Source organism: Harpia harpyja, chromosome 19, assembly GCF_026419915.1.
Source record: "Harpia harpyja isolate bHarHar1 chromosome 19, bHarHar1 primary haplotype, whole genome shotgun sequence".
Taxonomy (NCBI): domain Eukaryota; kingdom Metazoa; phylum Chordata; class Aves; order Accipitriformes; family Accipitridae; genus Harpia; species Harpia harpyja.
The window spans coordinates 3677409-3702205 of NC_068958.1; the positions used below are offsets into that span (position 1 = coordinate 3677409).

General features: G+C 57.7%; 1 protein-coding gene across 1 annotated transcript in view; it reads right to left on the reverse strand.

The window, feature by feature from the left end:
• Positions 1–11433, reverse strand: part of NOTCH1 (notch receptor 1) — a 44892-nt gene extending 33459 nt beyond the window's left edge. The window contains 2 exon segments of the mRNA XM_052814881.1: positions 9433–9514; positions 11238–11433. Of these exon segments, the coding sequence (XP_052670841.1) occupies positions 9433–9514; positions 11238–11295 (140 nt within the window). The 5' untranslated portion in view covers positions 11296–11433.
• Positions 11434–24797: the final 13364 nt, after the last annotated feature.

Consider the following 24797-nt stretch of genomic DNA (forward strand, 5'->3'; position numbering starts at 1 on the left):
TACTCATGGACAGGAGTGGGGAAAAACGTGCTGGAGCCCTGTTCCTCCTACCAGCGTGAAGGGGAGAGGGCAAAAAAATGGCTTTGTTTCTTAAGCAGACATTAGTCAGGACAGTTTGGGAATCAAAGTTCCCATTGTAATGAAAAACAATATAATCCCATTACTAAGCAAAGTGGCCAGGCTATTCACTGGGTGGTAACCAGCTACCTGGGAAGGAGCTGCCTTTCAATGGAGCTTCATTCACAATAAACATGAAAGATGTCGAAGGAAGAGACCAAGACAAAACTTGCCTCATTCCCACCCTCAACAATGGCTGCTATGAAATATTTTTTTTTTTCCCCAGTTGATGTTTTTCATATCCTCTGCCGGTGTAAATCCGCACAGCCCCGTCGTTTGTGGGAGCGGGCTGCCCTGCGCTGAGCTCTGCTCTCCCCACTCATCCCAGTCCCCGCTCCTTCTCTTGGAGGAGTCCATTTAAGGGGCAACCATGAAGGATGCAATTCCAGCGGATGATCCCCAGGGAACACAACCTGGGCTGAGGCTGGCAAATGGTCCCACCGCCCACCCGCAGGGCAGGGGCGAGTGTCCTGGGGCAGGTCCTCAGCAAGTGCTCACACTGGTGACTGGTGTGCCTGTTACACACCACTAAGTTACCCGGCTCTTCTTTTCCTCCACGGTGCTGCCCAGCAGCTGTGGCATTCGAGAGCACCCGCTGCAACTGCTCCCTGTTTTGATTTTTCGTTGGTAAATGTTTTCCCTTAAAAATGTTTTATTCTTTAAGGCAGCGGAAAGAGACAGTCGGAATTTGGGGGAGATGAGGAATTTCCACTTCCCCAGGCCACCTGCCAGCCCAGCACTGCTGGTGCCCAAGGCCACTCTCCCTTCCCCATCCCTTTTGGGATAAATGCCCATTTTCACCCGCTCTGGATACAGCGCTGCCTGTGCAGGGCAAATTCACGCTGCCTTGCTCCTGGGAGCTCTGGCACGCACGCAGTGCCAGTGTCATCATCTCACTAAGCGATGATGAACTCTCTTATTTTTTTTCCTTTTCCCTCTCAAACCAAGTTTTGGCTAAACACCGCGCTGCCTGAGAACCAAATATGGAAAACTCCCACCCGGGACACGCGTGACCCCACCATCCCGCTCTTCTAATCCTGAACATAAAACCCGAGATTAGGATCTGAACAGCCACCAAGAGTTTAAACAAGCTATATTTAGCTCCGATATTTATAAACAGGAGGAGAGAGGGGTTTTGCAGAGCACACGGGTACCCCTGCGGCACAAACCCTACCGAAAGCCAGAGCAATTTGCGCCGGGGCTGTTTCGGTGAGACGGTGAGCGGGCAAAGACGGCAACGGCCGGACAGTGATGGATCCAGCTCCCCCCAAACTCACAGCCATGAAACTGCTGGTTTCTCTTTGCCAGCAAAGCTAAGCTCCCGAAAATAGTTACTAGCAACAAAAACCTCGCCCCCTTGGAAACCATGGCCGGAGGGACGTAAAGCACCTCCAAGCCGACGGGTATCTGCTCCTGGGATCTGTATCCCGGGATTTCTGTTGCTGCCGAGTTTAACCAAGGAAACGGCGAGGGAGGGAGGGAAGACTCTGCCTCCGATACCTTTTGCCGGCAGAAATCCTTGTGTCAACATGACGCCCTCGCCGAGGGAGCGGGGACAATGGTGGCGGCTCTGCCCTCCGGCCGCAGCCCGCATTCCTGCCCCCCTCCCCTGGAAACCCCCCTTTTGTGGGGAGCAGCAGGCCCTGTGAAAGGGCCGTCTGTCGCCCTGCCTTTTGACTTGGAGGTCTGTGTCTAACATTTTAATAGGGGCTGGGGGCCGGGGAGAGCCCCCCCCACCTCCTCCTGGGCCGCTCCCCCACGGGGTCACTCTCCCAGCCCTCCCCGAAGCCGATGGGCAGTGGGCGCGATGGCGGGAGCCGACGGCACTGCATATCCCGCCGTCGACAGCCACATTCCTCCACCTGCCCCGAGAGGAGCTATTCGATGGGTTAAGTGGCCGTGAGTGCCCTTGGGAGGGTCTTTTTCTGATCCCCCCCCGTGCAAGGATGCACCGGCAGGGCGGGAGCGGTGGGGACGTGCTCTCCTCCACAGCTGCTCCTCGACAGCAGATAATTTCCATCTTAAAATAAACCACTGCAAGCTCAGAAACACTCAGCCCCCAAGGCAGCGATGCCAGCGGGGAGCGTAAGGTCCTCGGGGTCCCCATCGCCCCGCTGATGCCGGCTCTCTTGGCACGGGGACACGGGACAGAGCAGCTGACAAAGTGAAGACCCTCCTTTGGTTGCTCCTCTTGGGGACAGTCGTGGTGGACACAGGTAGCGTCACATCTCACCAGGAGCCACAGAGGAAGATGAGGAGGAATCGGCAGCAGGAGGCAAGGCTCAGCCCCGCAGCCCCAGCCCTCGCAACAGCCTGGGACTGATCCTGCACAGGTCTGAGAAAAGCCTGGCATCGCCGCTCTCAGCTACACTGACTTTAGATCAAGCCCAAAGCAACAAGACTCCCCAGCCCACTGGCGGCCATCGGTGCTTCTCCCAGCCCACCACCACATGGCCGCTTGCCTGCAGCGTGCCCCTTCTATTAAGTAAGGGCAACGTTATAGCATCATTAAAACTTAATAAATCCATTTCCCATATAAATACCATTAAATTCAGATTTGGGGGAAGGGAATTAGGGTGAAAACTTGTTAAAAGAAAATGACTTCTGCGCAAATAAATTTTTGCAACTTGACTGAGCATGAAAGTTTTCCATTAAAATGCAACTCTGCTCCCTTTGCTGGAAATGTGCAAGAGCCTAATAACCAGGGCCTAAACATTAACTGTTTAACTGACTTTTCCAATATTAACTCCAGACTGCTGTGGGGGAAGGGGAGGACGTGACGGGTGAAAGCTTAAAGTAGATATTAATTACTGCTGTGCGAGGGAAGCACACCCAGAGCGCGCACCGCTCACATCTCACCGGCATCATGCTCCCAACAGCCCTGTAGAGACACAGATGTGGGACATCACCGGCCGTGAGCACAGCACAAACCCTGCTGCGTGTGGGGCAGTGGGCAGGATGCTGCCCCATCAGTTGGACTAGATGATCACTGTAGGTCCCTTCCAACTGAAATATTCTATTCTATTCTATTCTATTCTATTCTATTCTATTCTATTCTATTCTATTCTATTCTAGGGCAGAGCTCCCCATATGGCCCAGCCAAACATCTTCCCCCTGTCCCTCACACACACTTTAGTTGTGGTCCTGATCCTGCACCTCTCACACCAAGCACTGCATTTACCAGTGGGCACCTCCATCACCTAATTCACCTCCGCAAGCCAGGATGCGCCTGGCAGGTTGTGCCGCTCCATCTCGCACCAAGCCAGGTTTTGATGTTCGGATAAGCAACAGCACATGGAGGGAAACTGAGGCACCAAGCAAACCTCGCTTGATGTATGTGGAAACCCCGACACCGTCCCGTACCGCAGACCCCACGGGGCACTCGCCAACGTGGGGAGGTGAGACGCAGTGACCCGATGTGCCAGACGCGCTAGAGCTGTAGACGGAGGCACTGCAACGGGTCCAGGCACTGCTGTGCACCGAGGAAGGCAGAGTCCAGACAAGGGTACGCAAGTCTGAGCGGGCACCATCACACCTCAGCCTGACGGCCAGCTGGAAGCAGCGCCGAGCTGCTCTACCAGCAAGACTCATATGACAAAGTAAAGACTGGGGTGACCCCAGGTGGGCATCTCTAACTGTCCTGGGGCTCTCCAAGCAGGCAGATGGGATCTGCCATGGTCTGGCGTCACTAAGACCTAGCGGGGTGCTGCAAAGACTTGCCAACATCCCATGCGATAGATGTGCAAAGAGAGTTGTGTTATTAAGTCCCACTGGGGCTTCTTCAGCCCTTCAGAGCCCCGGCTCTGCAACCCTGATCAGACCCTGCTGACGACAGCGGTGCCAAAGCAAGGCCCTGACCCTCACACGTCTTTGCTCCTGCTCCCGCATGCCTCCATGTTCAGCTTCCCAAGAAGCAAAAAAGCAACGTCCCCCCTCAACACTGGAGTAGCATTTCTGTGCTTATTCCAGACCTTGGGCCAATGGAGCAGCTGCAGTTTTAACCCAGACCAAAGTGCAGGCACAGCCCTGGGCTGGTGAACGCCCAGCACGACATCCATGGCTCGCAGTCCTCAGGATGGTGGTAACACTGACCTGCTGCCACCGATACCTCTTGAGGCCAACCCCAAGGAGCCCAGCACCGCGGGATGGAGCCCTTCCATGGACCGATGGACTGGGAAAGCTGGGATGCCTCCTCCCCGCAGCAAATCCAGGCTCATGAGGGCACCACGCAGAAAGGCAGTGTCAGGGACTTGTGGGATTTCGGCACAGCCGCTGGGCTGGGCGGCTGGAGCACCATCCTTCCAGGCACTGGGGAGCAGCGCCGTGTGCCGAGGGCATGTAATGAGATGAAAACACCATTCGGAAAGCATCTGGAATCACCCCAAACCATCACCTCTCTGGCCTGATGATCTTTCTAACCCGGGCCCCCAAAGCAAAGAGCTGCAGGAGGTCAGCCCAAGACCAGTTTGGGGAGCGGTGAGGGAGCAGCCCAAGTGCCCGGCGGTGCTGCCCCATGCCAGGCAGCAGCAGAAGCCGGGCAGTCCTCGGGGATGGCTGGACACGAAGCAACAAATCTGCAGCCCCGCACGGAGCAGGGGAACCCCGAACACCTTTTTGGCCCCTGGGATGGAGGCAGGACTCAACCAAGACCCCACTGCAGGTCTGCTTTCCCGGTTGGGGTTAAGTTATATCCCAGAGGCTCTTCCACTCTGCAGCCCCAATACATACATGGTCTAAAACCTTCACCTGGAGTTTGGCGACACGTTAACCACAGAGAAGCCTCCGTCCAGATCCAGAGCTTACCAGCTCTCAGTAACTGCACCCCGAGGCTATTCCCTCGTTAAACACACTGATGCTCTATAAATTTCACATTCCACTCATGTACACAGGCCGTTACCATTTGGGACACCTACCAACACGAGCAAAACGAGGGTCACCACACCTCCAGGCCTGGAAAGAGTAGGTTAATTTCCAAACAATGTTATTTTAAAACTTGCTAACTGCCTCCTGATTATGTTATCCAAGCTCTTAATTGGTGAATAGCTCGGTTTTGCAGTGACTTATACGTGTGTCCCTCATGTTACATACAATAAACCGTAACAGCCTTGGAGGTGAGACCAGGGTATGCAGCATCACCTGGAACGAATGGACGTATCATGGCTTCCAGCAGGTAGGAAGACAGCGAGTCAGGTGGTTGAGATGGAACAGATTTTGGTGGAATAAAATACACCCCATACGACAAAGCAAGTGACCTCCAGAAGCTGTCCATGGAGCAGAGCCCCATGCACTGTGTCACACCGCAGGATCACACATTTAACAGCTGCAAGTACCCGGAGGGGAATAGACCCTCTGATCTCAGGTGATGATGGCCACCGCGAATACCTCATCCCCTCTGCATCCCGGGGAGCCCCCGAGCAAATTCATCTCAGCAGGCATCACCCCATCTCTCCTGCTCCTCTCCATGCTGCAGGTACTGCTGAAGGACCTACTGAGATACCTTCTCTTGAACGTGACCCGTGCTAGCCCCTGCCCAAACGCAGTACAACCCTCTGGCCATCACAAGTATCCAAGCCATGAGAAAAATCAAGCAAAAAACCTCAGCTCAACCAAGAAAATCCCGAGGTAAGTTAGCAGGAGTCAATGGGACCACCTGAGACAACTGATAACCATCAAGACGCCTTGCAGAGAGGAGAGATGTAAACAGAGATTCTTCTAGAAAAGATCCCCAAATCCCGCTGCTGTCCCAGTGACCTCACCAGCTGGGCTTCTCAGCTAAGTTTCTCTTCCACTGGAATCCGCAACAGGTGACGCTTTTGTATTTTTAATCTACCCTCTTACCCATTTCCACCTTGTTCTTTCCGAGAATGAGATCAGACTCGAAAGAGCCATCAAGAGTTCTCAACATGGCTGAATCACCGCTCGTCTACTTCTTTAAGAGCTTCCTCTGGTTGATTGTTCAACACTCCACCCTCTTCCTCTCCAGCACGGAGACTGCATTTTTTCTTTGTTATTATTTCATGGAAATAACGTTGGGTTAAAGCACATGAGAAAAACCAAACCAGAAGAAAACTTCCGCCCTTTACAATGAGATAACAATGACTGAGCATTTGAATAACTTGAAGGGTACAGAGAGCTGCAGGGCTCAGATCACTCCTCTGCCTTCCTGGTTGTCTCCTGAAAGAGTTTTGAGCTAAAATAATCATCTCTTCCCACTACGGTCCCCCTCTGAATATTTCTTCCAATGTTTCTGGCCCACTGCCCGTGGAAGCTGGTGGTGGCAACGGGCACCAGCTCAGGAGCCATTGCCCCGGCTGAACTACAACACCGCGCTGATTCATAAACAGAGGAAGTACTTTAGCAAACTGACTTTTCCCCCTTTTCAGCGCAAGCCTAGTGATTAATTTAACTTATTCTTTTCCTTTGCCGTCTCTTTTGCTTCTCTGGGCAAGAGTATGACAACCCAGACGCAGCTCCTCTGACTTTAATGGTGAAAGGCTGGGGGAGTGGGGTTTGAAACTCAGCCCTCTTTCATGCCATCTGCTTTTAACTAGCAGAGCAAGGGAGGTCCTGGGAATAAACGTCACGTGGCACAGCAATCTAAAATCAGCCCTACTCATTTGCAGGGATGCCAGTCAAAACTACGGTTATCCAACAGTCTAATTAGGAGCTATCACTAGAAGTCAAAACGACCTTTTGGAAAACCTTCTCATTTTGCATGGGAAAATGCCTTAATCAAAGGCGAGTGCCTTTTCTGGAAAGCCACAGCTCCCCAGCGCCATGAAACCACACGTCAAACACCGCAGCAGCCACCGTCTGCAGGCCGGACCTTTTAAAGCTCCAGATCTGGTGCAAGTGCCATGCGTGGGACAGAAACACCCCGCACCTTCAGCTGGGGTCCATGCAAGATGCACGAAACTCTGCTGCTGCTCTTCCAGCACTGAAAGACCCGACTACCCCTGCCAAGATGGAAAGCAGCTCCAAAGGCGGCTTAATTAGGCCGCTTCTGTCACGAGCCCTCCAGCCGATCAAATGCTCAGTCCTCTCCATTCAATTAAAGCCCTGCATGCCCCGGACTGCCTGGCAAAGGGACAAGCAAGATAAGGTACCTGGAGTTTTACAAACTATCGCTGTAAAATAATAAAGGCAGAGAAAGCTCCTCGTCTCGCACCGGCGATTCCCTTTCCGTAACAGGGCTGATAACCCGGTTTTGGAGTTATCAGAGTCGTCTTCATGTAACCCAACTAGCTCTCTCCCGCCACAAACGCCGGGACGCTTGTCCGCTGGAGTAGCGTCTCCCTCGTATACTATTTATTTCACTCCACTTTCTAATTGGATTTGTGGGGGCAGCACAATGGGGCTTTATGGCCAAACTTTGTTAAGTGCCAGGCCGAGGAGATGTGGCCAGCAGCCAAAATGGTGCATTTCACGCAGGCGCCAAAGGGCAGTGCCAAGCTTTTCTGCGTCTGGTATCTGTGTTCTTGGCTCTGCTTTGTTTAAGAAGCTTGGAAGCAAAACTCCTCGTAAAGAGATATTCAAACAAGTGAAAAACCAGGATTTTGCGAGCTGCTATCAGATACCTTGGAAAGTTGCACCTCCTCCAGACTGGCAGTACCTCTAATATCTGCCCCCATCGCCCATGGAGCGTACCCTGCACGGGACAAGCGCTTTTAACACACTGAGAGCACACACCTTGGTTTCCTGCAAAAATAACTCGCACACACTTGCGAAGCCATCCTGGCGTCTGCAGCCAAGAGAGAGGCAGTTATTCACAGCTAGCAACGAAGAAGTTCTTTAAAGTTAACTTTTTCTCTTAAAAAAAACCCACCCCAAGCCTACTTTGGAGGCTTCTCCTCCAAACAGAGCTCGCACGCATCAGATCTAATTAGATTCCATCACCATCTGCACATGAAATGTAAATCAGGAGTTGCAGAGACTTAAGAAAAAAAGGGAAGAATGACCACAAGGAAAAGGAGGGGTGTAAGGTTGGGGAGGGGGTGGAGGGTTGGGCATTCTGGGAAGCCATACATGATTAGTCACACAGCATTAATCTGCCTCCCTTAACAATAGCTGCCGAATTTCGACCGAATCCCAGCTGTCGCTCTTTGAATGAAAGAAAACAAGATTTAGAGCGTCAAGCGTTGGTAAGGGCTTCTGTGCAAAAAAAAGTGGCGTGCATTCATTAGTGGCTCACAAAGGGACCCAGCCTTTGTCCATTAAATTGCTCATGTGCCTGATTGATTTGCTGATTTATTTGCACCAAAGGGTTGGGGGGCTCAGCTTGGAGAAGGGGGCGGGAGGTGCCCGGCTACTGGGCAGAGTAACGGCACCCAGGCGGATTTGCAAAAAAGCAACACACATTGTCAAGGGAAACTGCCATTCAACAGGTTGGGATTGGAAATGCCTTCAGGTTCCTCCGCCGAGGACTTCCTATTTGGAAATTTGGGGTGGGTGGGAACGTCTCCCCGCCTGCTCTCAGCTCGGGCCACGTTCAACAGGCAGAGGGGAAATCTGGCCGGAAAACAGAGCCTTGCCCATTCACATTTCTTTTATGGAATAGTTTTAAAAAGGGAGCTGGAGTCTTATTCATTTCTCTTGGTTATTGTTCCCTGGGAGCCTGGAGTGAATCGGCCATCACTGCGGTGGGTCGGTTGGTCCTTCAAAGAGTCCCAACGCTTTACACATCCGTTTCCCCACAATCGCCTTGGAGAAAGCTCCTGCCCGGGTGCCAGGTCCCGCCAAGAACGCCGGGCTGGACCGCAGCTTGGCACCGGCGCCGGCAGGGCTGCGGGAGGAGGTGGCCCTGCTCCCCCGCCTGCGCTGGGTGATGCCTCGCGGACGCATGGACATCAACGGGGCAGCTCCAGCATCCAGAGCCACGCCATGAAATCTCTCTGGAATGTTTATTGGAGATGTACTGGACACCGCACCATGAACGGCCAGGGTGCAAGGGACTGAACGGCAACGCTTCGGAGCCAGGAGGGAATAGCTGGAAGACAGACAGACAGCCTCCCTCCCTGCCCAGCGGTCCAACGAGCGCCGCGGGCTGGCCCTACCTCCTGCTCCATCAGCAGGGCAGTCTACATAGGTTAACACCAGCAAAACATGGCCCTTTGCCCATGTTTTTCCACCCAGCTAGGAACAAAGCCCAATCCTGCCAAACTCGCAGCGACTCCTACACAAGCAGGTTATTCTTGCCACTCAAGGAAAGAAAACGCATCTTGCCCTATTAAATCCAGAGCCTTCAAAGCAAAGTCAACATGCATGTCAATACTTTGGTCGGGGGAGATGAAAATCCTCTGGCTCCTCCATACTTACTGGCACACCTCCGTCCCGTTGAGAAAAGTTTCACACTTGCCCCCGTTGAGGCAGGATTCGGCAAGCTGTGTGCACCGTAAACCTGCAAACAGAAGGAAAGTGTTAGCCATAGCGCAGGTCGCGGCAGGGGGGAGGCTGCATCCCCTAGCGTCACCTGGACCGGGGACAGGCTCGCCGAGACCCCCAGAGCACCCTGCCCCTGCGCAGCCTGGTGAGATGGGGGCTGCAGCGCCCGGCGGCCCCCACCCACAGGGTGATGGAGGCGGACAGGGACTGCGCGGCCCCAGCACTGAGAGGTTCACCTAAAAATAAGCTTGGGGTGGGCTTGAGGGTAGGCTCTGCCTTCTCCGCCAGTGGGAGGACTGACAGAGAGAAACCCCAGATCAGGCCCTTGAGTGACAAATGCCATTTGGGAAAAACCATCTGCCCGAGGGCCCATTAGCTACCATTAACTCGGTAACGAAATGAGTCGCCCGTCACAACTTGCTATGAGTAAAGGTTTCATTGTCTGGCCCTCAGAGCCAAATTCTGCAGAGTTACCACAGCAACTTGCTGAAAGTACCAGAATCGCTTCCGATTTCCACCCCGGCTCGCTCTTCCCCTTCTCTGCCCTGCTCGCTCTTCACGGTAACCGGTTCTGCGACACGCGTGTGCAGCCAAAACGGTTTCACATTGAGTGACTACAGCTTCGCACCGCCACCGCCAGAACCAAACTTCTCCGCCGGACGGCTGCCGAGCCCCACGCACCCCGGGGACACCCCGCTGCGCCTGGGGCTCCGTCCCCAGCCCCGACACGTCCCACGGGGGATGGAGTGGGGTGCTGGGGACCACACCGGCCGGGCCCAACTTTCCGCAAACTTTCCCTCCGAGGGGGCCGGGTACCAGGCATGGGTCTCAGCCCGGGCTGCCCCGGTGCGGAGCGGGGTGAAGGCAGCCCTGCTGCCTTCCCTTCCCAAAATCCTCCCAGGACACTCCTGCTCCGGAGGAGGCTGCTCGCTCGGCCCCGGGACGGGATAAGACGGGCCGGGGGGGGCATCGCAGGGCCCCGGCCCCCCCGGGGCGGGCTGCTCCCCGCTCCGCCCCGCACCTCCGACCACTTTTAGGGCTCTTTTCCCCGGCCCCCACCGGCCGCCCCCGACTCTCGCCCAGCAATTCGCGGCGGAGGACCCGGACCCGCCCCGGGGCCGGGGCCGGCGCCGGGGAAGGAGCGGGGGGGGGGGGGGGGGGCGGGGGGGGCTGTAGAAAACCGAGGGGGACCCGGCTGACTTTCAAGAAACAGGAAACCGAGAAAAATTTGCAAAACGGTCAAAAGCTCTCGCGGAACACCAGGCAGGAGCGCGGCCGCCCTGCGCGCCCCTTCGCCGGGACGAGTCCGTCCCCGAGCTCCGGCTCTCCCCCCCCCCCCCCCGGGCTCCCCCGGCTCCCCGCCGTCCCGAGCTCCGGTCCCCCCGGACGGCAGCGAGCGCCTTTCCTCCGCGGCACCCCCCGGTCCCGAGCTCCGTTTCCCCGGCGGCCCCGAGCTCCGGTTCCCCCCCCCCCAACTCCGCTCCCCCCCCCCCCCCCCCCGCCACGGTTCCGGCCCCGGTTCTCCCCCGGTAGCGGCGCCGAGCTCCGGTCCCCCCGCAGGAGCTGAGCCCCGGTCCCCGGGCATCCCGCGGCACCGAGTCCCGGTTCCCACGGGGGACCCCCCCCCTCCCTCCACCGCTCCGGTGCCCAGCCGGGACCGGGACACACGCCGCTCCCGGCAAACTTCCCGCCGGGAACTGAAGCGGCGGGTCCGGGCCCCGTGGCACGGCGGCCCTCACCTCGCGTCAGGGCGGGCAGTAAGAGCACCAGGAGGCCGGGCGCCAGGAGCCGCTCCATCCCGCTCTTCTCCCACCGCTCACAGCCGCATAGATCCGCGGGGTCTCGGCCGAGCCGAGCCGGTGCCGGTACCGGTGTGCCGGTAAGGCGCTGCCCCACCGGGAGCCCCAGACACACCGCGCCCCAGCTCCGAGCGAAGCGACTCCGAGCGCCGGCGCCTCCCGCGGCTGCTCAGCCCCGGCGGGCCGGGCCGGGCCGGGCGGGAGGGCGGGCGGGCGGAGGGGGGGGCGGGACGGCGCGGGGCGGGACGCCACTCCACTCCACGGCACGGCACGGCACGGCATGGGACGGGACGCTCCTCCCTACCCAGCCCGCGGGGCCGCCGCTGGGAACCCCCTTCCCGCCACGGAGGGTCCCTGCGTGGGATGGGAGTGGGGCTGCGGGGTCCGCGCAGCCCCCACGGGCGGCTCCGGTGCAGCTCTCCCCATGCGGCCGCCGGCCACCCCGCGGTGCAGCCCCCCCTGTGTAGTCCCCACAACCCCGCAGTGCAGCCCCCTCCGTCCCCCCTGCAGCTCCAGCACAGCCCTCCCGTGCAGCCCCCGCAGAGACCCAGCGCAGTCCCGGGCACCTCCATGCAGCCCCCCCACAAGCAGCCCCCACACAGTCCCAGTGCAGCCCCCGGACATCCCCAGTGCAGCCCCAGACACCTCCAGTTCAGCCCCCCACCCCAGCCCTGGTGCAGCCCCCCCCCATGCACACCCTGCATAACCCCAGTGCAGTTCCCCCCGTGGTCCCAGTGCAGCCCCAGCACAGCCCCCTCCCAGCGCTGGTGTAGCCCCCTTAACCAACCTCAGTGCAGCCCCCCCAGCCCCTGCACAGCCACAGGGACACAGCCCCGGTGGGCTGCAGCCCTTGCTCAGGGACCACAGGAGGACCCAGGCCCGCAGCGCGTCCTTGCAGGGGCCCTGGGCACACAAACCATGGGGACACACGGGAATGGGGTGGCTGTAAATTGCCGGTTGCACTGGGGGACCAGGGCTTGGGCTGAGCATTCCCCGGGGGTCACAGGAGAGCTGGGCACAGGGTGCGCTGGGGAGCACAGGGTGGGATTCACCCTCAGACCTGCACCACAACGCAGGTGTGTGCAGGTACACCGAGCCACTTCCTACCCGCCTTCACCGTACGTGCAGGCAGCTACCCGTGGAGCTGGGGTCGGATGTTATTTGTTTTGTGCTGTGAACTAATGAACTCGCAGGCAGAGTCCTGGCCAGCCCGATGCACCGCATCAACAAATAAACAAATAAATTAGGAGAAGCAAGGAAGCCAAACCCGGGAGGCAGCCCGACAACCCCCAGATGTGCGCAGGCTTCCCGCGTGCGCAGCGCTGCCTGTGGGTCCCTGCGCCCTCATCCCCAGATGTCCCCAAAGCCCCGCTCCAGCCCCCAGCCGTCACTGTGCCGAGGTCGAGCCTGGCACACCGAGCTGCCCCAGAGCCTGTGGGATGGGAGCGTGGAGATGTCCCACCCGAAACCCAGCCAGACCCGGAGCACAAGGATGGGCTTAAGCACTTAAACTCATGTTTGTCGGTGTCGCCCGAGAGCTGTGCCTGCAGAGGGGTGCTCAGCGGCTGTACCCACGGAGCGCTGCCGCCAGAAACGGCCCATGTGAGGGTGCCAATGCGTGATGCTTCTTCATGGGGTTGTGGGGGCCAACCTCGCTCAGCGAGGCTCACTGCGACACCGGTCCCTTGCGTCACGCCACGGCAGCCTGGTGTCTGCCACCGCAGCGCTGTGCCTCCAAAGGTGGGGGGCAAAAGCTCGGAGCACAGAGAATTTGGGGTACTAACTGCCCCAGGGATAGGGGCACCTAAATCCCATGGGGCTCCCCCCAAGCCCCTCTGAGCTGTTGCTGTTGGAGGCTATCGGGTGGCTCTTTTACAGCTCTCAAATATGGAGACGCGCTGCCGGCCTTTGGCTGAAAGCTTGGGAAAGAGGAAGAGGAGCAAGGGTCGGCAACGGGTTAATGGTAAGGAGGTGACACCGTTGTCATCTGTGTGTCTCATCACAGGGCACCTCTCCACCAGCCCCCCGGGCTCATCCCATCCTATGCCAGGCCCGGTGTTATCCCACTGCTTCCTGTTGTAAATTATTTCCAGAGCAAGTGTGAAACAATTAAACAAACCGTAGGGCAGAGTCTGCTCGTCAGATCAAAGGAGCGAGCCCTGCAGCGGTACCTCGCTCCCGCGCTCTCCCCTCCTTCCCTGCTCCTCCTGCATTCGTCACTTTGGGCTCTAAAACTGCCCTGATCCGGGTTGGGGAGTCGGGGCTCTGAGCGGAGCACGGTGCCGCTTGGGGATCGGGTGCTGCTGGGAGCTCGAGCCCCCCCGAATCCTTAAAGCATCCCAGGGAGATGCCACTTGCCTCGCTCCGTCGCGGCAGAGCAGGGGCAAGGCCCGGCCATCGGCGCGTTTTAAGAGCAAATAACAGATGCCAAAGGACTCAAGGCTGCAAGGCCTCTTCACCGTCATTTTCTACCCTTGGCAGGGAAGCAGATGCCCCCCCGGTTTTATCCTCCCTGCAGACACGAGTAGGACAGCAGCAGCTGGGCAGCAGGATGCGGCCCCTGCCTCTGCCCTGGCTGAGCAACGTCCCTGTGCCACCACGACCGTACAACACCTTCAGCCTCAGCCGGAGGCAAGGCGGCTGCGAGGGCAGCCTGAGGTTTCCACCGCTCGGGCTTCCTTGGAGATGATGCCTTCTGCTCTCTTTCTCCACCTTCTCCCTTTCTCCCTCCCCATAAGGGCCCAGGGAGCATCTCAGCTCTACCTGCCTGGAAATACCGGCCGTAGCTTTGCCCGGGCTTGTTCTCCACGTGCAGAAAGCACCGTGCATTCAGCTAAGCTGCGCTCAGGGGCTTGCTCCCCCAAACTTGAGGTAGCTCCTCCAGCCCCGCCAGACCATCGTGGCCATGCCTGGGTACACGGGGCCGTCAGGGTCCCCGCCGTGCCCACATCGTCTGGGGACGGATGCGGCGGCAGGACCGGCTGGTGGAGACACCCAGCCCTGCCTGCTGTCCCGGCACTGCCGCGGCGGGCGCTGCCGGTTAACTGGGTGTCCCTGGTACCGGCTGCTCTTGGGGTGCTGGACACCCATGAGCCTGGGGCCGAAAGAGCACGCGGGAAGCCATACGCGAGCCCTGGCCCCGGCTTTCCTCTGTGGTGGGGAGGGTCTGCGAGCGGCTGCCAGGGGCAAGGCTGCGGATAAACGCAAACATCCGTACGTGCAGCCGTGCAGCCATGCCGCCTCGCCCCCTGAACACGAAAGGTCAAATACATCTATTTCTTGCCGTCACCCAGGGGTTGCCGTGACCCCATGGCAGTGGGGTGGCTCTGCACCGGGGAAGGCGCTGCCGTGGGGGAGGTAAAAGGCTCCTCTGCGGTTTCGCATGGGCAGGACGGGGGCACGAGCATCTCGGCGCGAAGATGACTCCTTCAGCCAGGTGCTGGCGTGAGATGCCCTGCTTTAACCTGGTGCCATCCTTCCCCTGGTACAGGGGGGATCTGGTGCAAGATCCTCGCAGGGAACCTCCTCGAGTTTCCTTCTCCCAAACGCCTCCCCCAGAGACTCCTACTAGTTAAAGAAAAAGGGGAGGAAGGGAAAAGTCAGCATTCAACATAAATCTTTTTGCAATAAGAGGTGAATATGACATAAATCCAAAGAAACTTTTTATTTTGAGTGGTCTTCAGGGGTTAAAAATAATGGGATTTTAGGTACTTTTAAAAATAGCGTTCATAAAAGGCTTTAATAGAAACCTTGGCAACTGTCCATGTGATTAGTGATTTAAAAACATAAAGCCTCCACACATGTTTAAAAGTTTTAATAAGTTAAAATTAAATGAGTGAAACTCTGGGAATATTTTTTTGTTACTGCAAGCTAAGAAAATTATGTCCGTTAAGCAAAACTTAATACAAATATAAACAGGTAATGCACATCTGTAAATTATTTTCATGTCTCCAGGGGCTGGAAAAAAACCTAAGTGAGACCAGCATTCTTATATATATTTTGCCTTGACAGCTCAGGAAAAAAATTGCCAAAAACCAGAGTTAGAGCACTGGGCTGGCGTGGGAAAGTTGGTTTAGTGAGAAATTTGCCCTAGGCTATTTAAATAAAAACAGGCGTTTTTTTAATGGCAAATGCCTGTTAAATACAACCAACGCGGCTTCCAATCGCCTGAGTAACTAGTGTGCCTATTCCTTCTTGACACTTTCATCTCTTTATCATCACAATCAATATTTTGCTCTTATACATTCAGTGCAATAAAAATAGGACCGATAAGGCAGACATCAAACTGGATCTCTCCTGCTTTCCCTGCCGTGCTTGGTTTTCCTCTGCCAGCTGTTTTTTGGAGCAGCACGCAGGGTTAGCCCTCCTCGCGCTGGTACATGCACCCGCACCCTCGCTCACGCTCTCAAAAAAAGCAATTTTTAGTAATTAAGCGTGAATCAAAGTGGGTAGAGCATCCTGGAAAGTCTGAGCAGATAAAAATACAGCCAGTCATGGAGTCTGCGATGTAAAACTATCCCAGCCAAAGCTGCCCCATAATGGGATTAAGCTGCGATTCCCCCGGGGCACCGGAGAAATGAGGCTGGATTTGCAAGAATGGTCTAAATCCTGATTTTTTTTCTTTTTTTTTTTTCTTTCTTAAATAGCTGAGTGGAGGATTGTGAATGGACAGCCGTAGGATAAATCATGCTGATCGCGCCATCCCTCTGGCACAGGGGTGATGGCAGTGCCTCCGGCAGCACGTGCCCACGGAGGATGACTTTCCTCCTGGCAGCGCTGCGGGGATCGGTCCCACCAGGGTGTCCGGGATCGGGATGGGACAAAGGACAGCCAGCCCTCGCTGCCATGGGCGGAGGTCGGTGCCATGCATGTCCCTGCCCCGGCACGGCTGCTGCGCCCAGGCTTGGCACCCGTGGGGTTTTCCTCCTCACAGGCTGCTGAGACTGGTTTTAATTGCAGGGTTGCTTCTGGCCATCATTTCTCGGTGTGTAAAGTCAGCTTAGTAACTCTCACCCACGGGATTAGCGACAGGCGGGGAGACGTCCCGGAGGAGCAGATTTCCCTGCACTGTTTGTACCTGGGTGAAAGGTGCTGCTATAAAATCTGTGTCACGTTTAAAATAAAACGCCTTTATGGGCTGCGAAGGGAGAGCAGGTGTTGGGCAGGCGTCTCTCAGCCCGGCCCTGGCCTTGCCATCCCCTGCACTGCTCTTATCCGTCTCCATAAAACAACCGAAACATTTGCTGTTGTGTAAACAGAGGCCGATGGGGCTTATGGAGCTGCGGGTGACAACGTGCCCGGTCCCAAGCCCGTCCCGTCCCCGTGCTGCTCCTTTACGGGTGCCAGGGAGTGGGTGCACCCACCCGCATGAGCTGGCTCGAGGTGCAGGTCCCTCCCGTCCCTCGGTGCATGTCCCTGTCCCTTCCATGATTGCCCTTGTCCTCTCTTGTCCTTGTCTGCACCCGGGTGCTGCAGACACTGCGTGTCCCTGTCCCCTTCACTCCCTCGCTGGGGCGATTTCTTGGGGTGTCGCAAGCACCCAGCTCGGGGCGGGGGGTGGCTCTGCATCTGCCAGGTCTTGCTCACGGGGGGGGGACACAGGCGGTGCCCCCAGCTCTCTCAAAGCACAGACCCCAGCCCAGCCTTGTCCCCAGCCCTGGGACAGTGCGGGACATGTTTGCACCCCTGCGTTTCATGTGCGTCTTCTTTCAAAATAATCCGTTTCTTTGCTTTTTCTTCCATTTCTCCTTTTCCTGCTGAGGCACACAGGACTTTTCATCGTCTCAGCAAAGAAATTGCTCACCAGGGTGTGTGGAGGGGCCAGGATCCGACCTCTTCAGATATTTACATTAAATAATTGAAAACCATCGCTCGCAGCAGTGAAAACCCAAGCGTGATTCTCTACACACAAGCCTGGGCATGAACCTGATACTGGATTTCTGGACCGCCACACAATGCCAAGCACATCTGAGTTACGCTGGCATCCCCGCAGTTTCACCCGACTCCGCGCTGCTGGGATTTGCCTCTCCCAGGGCAAGCACTCAAGAAAGACATCATGCTGCGCGGACACTCAGTCCGTGCAGGTTTCTGGGCAGATTTTTTGGGAGATGTTGCTCCCGGAGACCTGGGCATGCCCCTTCTTGCTGCACTGGCCTTGGGGGGGCTGGCTTGCAGGGTCCTGGGATGCCACCGATGCCAGCAGGTAGTTTCAGGGATGGTTTGGTGCCAGCTCTGTTCTCACAGCAATGAGATTTGGGACTTGGGAGCTCCTGCGCCGGGCTGAAGCCAGCTGAAATTCTTAAGCGATTACAAAAAGAGGGTGAAAAAGTGCTTTCCGCACCCCAGCCCTTGCTGCTTGTTCCATTCGCGGGCGCTCCCACCCACCGCCCCCTCTTTCCTTCCGCATGGAAACGGGAAGATTTGGAGATGTTTCATTTCGTAGAGTGGCTGCAAAGCAGCTCTTTCCCCCCCGAAACGCATGCAGAGGGGACCGCGCATCTTCTGCGCCGAAGCAGATAGTTTTGGGCTATGTGCACTTGGGATGGCAGCCCCGCTGTGGTGCGGGGGGTCCTGCGTTCCCCCAACCATGGCCGAACGCGTGTGTGAGGGCTGCTGTCGGGGAACGCTTCCCACCCAGTTCTGACCTGGGTGCCTCCCAGTAAAAACACCTCCTGGAGAGGGGCCAAGCATAATAGCCAGTTCCTTCTACTCCCTTCCTTCCCAGGCAGCCACATTATCACAGGACTCGGCCGCGAATCAAAGCCAGGCACACGAAGACGGGAACCAGGAGAAATCGGCCGAAAGATGCCGTTTCCTCTCGGAGAGGAGAGGCTGTGGGGCACCGGCTGCCTCCCTGGAGCCGCCTGCTTTATCGTGGGGTGCCCCATCGCAGTGGGCCCCATGCCTGGGAGGGAGGGAGGCAGGACCCCCCCCAAAACACGCTTGGGTGCACGCGGGAGCCCCAGGAAAACTCTCGTCATGCCCAGCGCATCCCTTGTGCTGGGGCACCGGGGGTCCCCTGCCCTGTGCCACGGCAGCTCCCTGCGCTCGGTGGCTTTTGTGGTGCCGCAGCCGGTGCCAAAGGGTTTGGAGAAGCCCAAGAGCCCTTTCCCTGACCTCTGCCTGCTGGCAGCTGTAGACGAGCAATTTATTTCCTGGAAAATCATTGCAGATTTTCTTTAGAATTAGGCTGAAAAATAAATTAACAAAAAAACCCCCTGTGATGCCACGACCCTTGTCCCTCTGTGGGGTCCCCTCCGCGGGGAGGGGTCGCTCCTGCTTGGCGAGGGCTGCTGCCTCCCTCGGTGGGATGGGGGGCTCTCGCTCTGTCTGTGCCCCCTCGGGGTCTCGGCTGGCCCACAGGGCTGGTGGCACGGGCCAAACCGTGTGCCGTACCACCCACCGGCAGCACCCCTCCCCGCGGCACGGGCCGGCGCAGGTGGCAGGGTGGGAACCGGCTGGCAAGGAGATGCCGGCAAGGTGCGAGCCCTCCCCTGCCACGCCGAGCCACCAACTTCAAAGCCCGGTGACCTTTCAAATGCAGCGGCTCTTGCACAGGACGGTGAGACTCACAGCTGGGAGGGAAGCGGGGAGCACGAGGGGGGGATCCACGCACCCCTGGACCCACTGGAGGGATGGGGCCGACCCCCCTGCTCCGGCACACGGGGATGGGGGGATGCTGGCTGGTGGGACCCCCGTGCCACTGCCGGCTGCCCGCTCCCGGCAGGATCCTGTGCCCCACCGGAGCAGCGTCTGCCCCAGGCACGGCCAGGCAGGGCTCTCGCTGTCGCCTGGACTTTGGAGCGTAGGAGCTGTGCGGCAGCCCAGGTGCTGCCAAAGGTATCGGTGTGCTCGCTCCGTCCTTCTCCAGCACCGAGCCGAGCCGTGCCCCTGCGGCACGTGGGCTCTGCCGGGGCCGCGGTGCGGTTGGAGCTGCTGCGTTTGGAGCTGCTGCGTTCGGAGCCGCGGTCCCCGCTGCAGCGTGCAGGGAGCTGCGGGTGCCCGCAAGACGATGCTCCTACGAACATCCAGCAGCAAGAACACATCAAAGCGCGTCCTGATGGCAGTGAGTAAACAGGAAGGGAGAGAAAGACAAACACGGCTCCTTGCAACTGTCGGGGGAGAAAAACAACTCGCTCTCCAGGCGGGAGAAAGTTTGTTGCCCTCTCAGATGCAACCCCGTGGAGAAATGCAGCAAATGAGCCAAATGAGCCAAAAGGGCTCGGGACCACCTGCTCCAAATGCCGCCGGGTGTGTGGCTGTGGGGGGCTGAGCCCCGTCGGCAAGGGCTGCAGGGGTCAGGGGTGCCCATGTGTCTCCTACTGCTTGCGCATGCCGGGGCATCGTGCCCAGTGCTTTGCAAGCGCAGAGCAAATCGGTTTTGGGAAAACTGGTGGAGACAGGGCTGAGCGGGACGGCGGCTGCGCTTGGTTTTGCAGCAGCGGTGCAGCACGTCATGGGCCACTTCGTCGCCCACTGCCCCGGCGCCTTGCAGCAAAGCTGGTTCCCAGAGCTGCCCGACGGGGCTGCGCTAAGGTCCGATAATAGGATTAGGGGCCTCCTTGCCTGGTCATCCCATCCTAATCCCGCTGGGAGGGGAAAAGTCAGGCCGGGACAAAAGGCATTAGCTGTCCGCGCCTCGTCGTGGCCCGCTGACCTCTGCGCAGGCGGTGGGGAAGGGGCACCAGCCGCAGACCCCTCGCTGCTGCCACGCGGGTGGTCGCAGCCACCGGCCAGGTCCCCGCGCTGCGGGGGATGCCCGCCGGGCCGGTGGCACGTGCTGCCACGTCGGGGTCCCGAGCGTGCGGGGCATTGGGCATGGGAGCGCTGCGCGATGCTGGCACGGCTGTGCTGGGCGTCAGCGGGATGAGCTGATTCACCGCCTTGGAGCAGCTGCTGTCCAGCAAAGTTCCTGTTTTTCAGTGAAATCTCCAACTCCGTGCCTGGAAAAAACAAATGGGAGCGGAGCAGGTGCCTGGCCCTTTGCAGGGCGGCTTCGAGGGCTCAGCCCCGGCTGTCTGTTGAAAACACAAACTCCAGAGCTGGACCAGTCCATACTCACAAACTGATGAAAGCAAACTCAAAGAACTCTCCCCCCCAAAAAACCCCATACTCAAAGGTTTGGGAGGGAGTCAAACCCTCCTGCTTTAGAGCACGAGCCAAACTCAAAAGGTGGGAAAATCAAAATGAAACTTTCCCTGGAGAGAGATTAGCCCCCACGTGCCTGCTGCCCTCCAGCCGGCATCGCTGCTGCCCGCCTCACCAGCCCGTGGCAGCTCCTGTGCCCACCCAGGGTCCCCAGGGCAGCCCAGCAGGTCCCCATCCCCGCAGAGCCCTGGGCAGCGTGGCCAAAACCACGTCTGCACCCATGGGAGCTGACCCAAAGGGTCGGACCTGGGCTGTCCCTGCTGCAGGGCATTAAGTGTTCAAGGTTATTAAAGTGTCTCTGAGTGGGCATGGGAGAGCGGGAGCAAAGCGTGGTGCCTGAGGAAGGGGACCCCCACCCCGCAGCGTTCCCAGAATCGGCCGGCAGCAGCCCTGGGGAGAGCCCGGGGTGCCTCCTGCAAAGTGCCTTTAGGGAACACGAAGGTGAAGGGCCCAGCCAGGCTGTTCCCGCATCCCAAACCGCAGCCATCCCGGGCTGACACCCAGCACAGCACGGCTGGGGCATCGGGGCGGGCACGGGGGGAACGGCACCCGCGCGAAAGCGGGTTGGCTTTAGCCTGTGCGGCTTCAGTTTGCTGAGTGGGATGTTTTTAAACCTGCACTTAAGGGAGGAGGTTTGCCAACGGAAATATGCAACTGACTGTAAATAATAGCTTTTATCTGCAGCGGTACCCGTGAAATGAATAAGCTCCCCGGCAGCGGCGGGGCAGAGCCGGCAGATCTGCGCAGGTGACAGCGGAGGGTGTTGGGTTACGGGCTCCCCATCACTGCCAGAGCCCCCCGATGACTTGTGACAGGTTCATAAGCTGAGAAATGTGATGCTTTGCAAGGTTCAGTAAATATTAGGACTACTCCTCCCTCTTTCTGGTGCAGGTTTAATTGCTAGGGTAATTCATGAGAGCACAAGGAAAAAAACATCTGGGAAAATAGGACCTGTTAAATAGAATCCATTAATAACAAAATAATTGTTCCTCTGCATGTGATTCAGACAGCTGCCTAATTGTTAATTACCTCGATATGAGAATAACAGGTAATTATGAGGCTACATCACGAGGAGCTGACTTTTTTTTCTTCCTGCTTCTTTTCTTTTGGTGAATGCCGGAGACGGAGCGTGCCCCAGCAGGTCACACCAGGACTCGGAGGAGAGACGCTCCCCAGGCAGGGTTCCTCCTGCGGGGGTGAGGTGGGAGCTCTGGGTCCCAGCCACATCCTGAAGCTATTGCTGCTCTTGGACAGAGATCCCAAAACACACAGCTGTCCTCAGCTGGGGAGCTGGGGACCAGCCACCTTCCTCATCCGTGGAACCCTGCTCATGCAAAGCCCAGACCCAGCTCTGCACTGAGCAAACGAGAAGTGAAAGCTATTGGTGACCTTGGCTGTCAAATTCCCCAAGATTGCCTTATTCAAGAGACATTCTTGAAATATTTTATTCCTATTTGTCTGTTGCAAAATGTGCTTTCTCTAGAAGTGCGCACACACACAAATACACACACACTCAAACCCACAGGCACACATGTGCAACATACACACACACACGTGCATGTAGACACCAAGCAAGTATCCGGCAGAGACAGGACTCTGCCTTAAGTTTTTTAGGACCAAGAAATGTTGCTGGGTTCCATTTTCTAGAGGTGAGAGGATGCAGAGACAGACAGGCACTGCTGAAGGTGGTGATAACATCTGGGCAATTAGTGACGTTGCTGCTGGTGATTTGCCATCACTGGTTCTGTGCAATTATTGCCTCTGGCTTCTTCCAAAGAAGAAGTGCCAGCCAAGAGATAGCCGAGCAAGGGGGAAATCAGGACAGATGAGTGTGGACGGAGATCGCTGACTGAGACCTGCTCAGAGGAGGAGGCAGCCCCAAGCGTGGTCCTGTTCTAACTCTCCCCTCTCAGGGCCGAGTGCCTTTAATCCCCTCCATGCGGTTTGCATTTCGGCTCACCGGTGCGCTTCACAGGACACACGGGAGTACCGGTGACCCCGCAGCGATGCAGCCTGTCTGCCTGCCAGAGAGCCGAAAGTGGGGTAAGAGAACAGATCAGGAGCTGCTCAGGAGTTGTCTTCAGCGCAGGCAGCGAGGGAGAGGAGGGAGCAGCGTGGCAGCAGCCCTTCCTGCCTCCCATACTGGCTGTGCACGCTCCACGGGCCTGATCCAGCGCCAGTAAAGTCGGTGCTGTTTCCCATGTGCAAGGGGAGCAGGTCATCAGTCAGCAGAGATCCCTGCAGGATGCGGAGCTGATAGCGGTCCCGGAGAAGGCAACACGTCTTTTCCTTTAGCAGCCCAGCCAGCCGGCGCTGGGGAGCACGAGCCACCGTGGGGTCCAGCGTCTCTGGGGTTACCCAGGCGCAGGCTCCTATCCTGGCCATTTCCATCACCCTGAGACGAGACGCTTGCAGCAGCCTGGCAGAGGGACCACGCACCCTCTTTCAGAGCCCCAGCCGAGGGACGGCAGCTCTCCGGCAACTGCTCTTTGCCTTGCGAGGCTGAAGGTGACGGGGCATCGCCGGCCCCGTGCCCGTTCTTGCCTTTGCTGGCGGCGGTGGTGCGCGAGCGAAGCGATCGGAGCCGGCACGGGGCAGGACGTGCCCAGCCCGGCACCGCTGGCCCTGGGCACGTCCTGCTGCCAGCAACGTGCTGGGGAGGGAGGGATGCTCTCCTTCTCATCCCGGCTTCCTGCAGGCAAAAATAGCTATGGGCCCCGGGTTCCTGTGTATCTCGTGTATTTATAGTGTGAACGGCTCTGTAACGCTCTGCCCTTCTGGCTCTCACCTGCAATTTGGAGAGGAAATACCATCTCCCTGCCGTGCGTTTGTGCGCGTCTTTCACACCAGAGAGGCCCCAGCACTTCCCACAGGCACTACATAAATCAGGTCCTGGCAGCGGGACTTACGTGACCGCGTCCCTCTGCGCTGGCCACCGGGCACGGGGATGGTGCTGGTCCCGGGTGGGATGCCCCATGGACGCAGCGGGTGTGGGAGGCATGGGGAGCGCCGGGCGCTGCCCTCCAACACCTGCATTTGCACAGCAAGCGCAAAGTCTGTGGGACGGCAAGATCCTTTTGAGAAACTAAAAAGAAGAAGCAAGCCTGCAAGCCAGCTCTCGGCTCGGTGCTGCCCAAGCGAGCCGGGGCCACAACCGCCAGCCGTGCAGCGGGGCAATGCCTGCCAGCTTCTCTCGGCTGCCTGGGGGCCCTGGCGAGAGCAGGGCTGGCACAAATCACCACCCGCAGCAGTGACAGGAGCTTATTTTTCTAAGCAAATCACCAAAGAGTCTAAATATACATTTTCCATTCAGTTCCCCAAAGCAGCGATAGCCCAGAGCCTAAAAATAAATCTCTTTTGATTGTGCCTGGGCCAGAATTAGACTGCCTCCAGACCAAGCCCTGTTCAGCTTCATCCCAGACTGAGCCCTCTCTCTCCCTCTGGGCTCCCAGTAGCGCGGGACAGGGTGGCCCTGTGTCCCCCCCACCTTCCCCAGCTCCAGCCCCGGAGGTGCCGCAGCAGCACGTGCCAAGGAGCAGCGGTGAGCAGAAGAGTGCCTGCGGCCGGCGCCTGTTGCAAGACTTATCTGCTGGAAGAGCTCACGTTTTGCAAGGTTTTCCCCAGCCCAGGGTATGCCACGTGCTGGCCTGAAACCCAGTGTGTCCCCCAGCGCTTCCTTCCCTGCCGCACCACGAGCCTCCAGCCCCGGCTCCTGCCTAAGCCCCAGCTGCCCAGTGGCTCGCAGCCCCGATTTCGGCCCCCGTCCAGACCCACAAGTTTTGCCTGTACCCAAGCATGAAAGTGGGGTCCAACTGCTGCTCCTCCATCTGATGGGTGCCCACCTCGGAGGGCCTTGGGGACGCAAGGGGCCAGGCTGAACCGTGGGTGCCCAGGGTTGGTGATCCCTTGACCACCCCAGCCAGACGCAGCTCGTCCTTCCCTACGCTGTGTAAGTCGTAACCGCTGTTACATCTCAGTGAAATAACACATTTGAAAGAAAGGGGGGAAAAAAAATACCCTAAACCCTGTAAAACTGAAATTGTAGTTCTCCCGGGATGCAGCGTCTGAAATATTCCCACAACCTTTGCATAATGCATTGCTCATGTCAGACCTCGGGAGACAGAAATTAATAGCTAACAGCAAGCAGGCATGGCACACACGTGGGCTTTCCTTCGCTCCGCACTCCCAGGGGCTCTGCGCTCTGGGGATACTTTTCCTTTACATTCAGCTCAAATAATTCTCGTTTAAAGACACGAGAAGAAAAAGACCATAGAGGAGTCAAAGGGTATTTGTGCCAAACAGGAAATATTCAATAAATGTTTATCCTCTAACACAATGGTGGGGTTTCGAAAG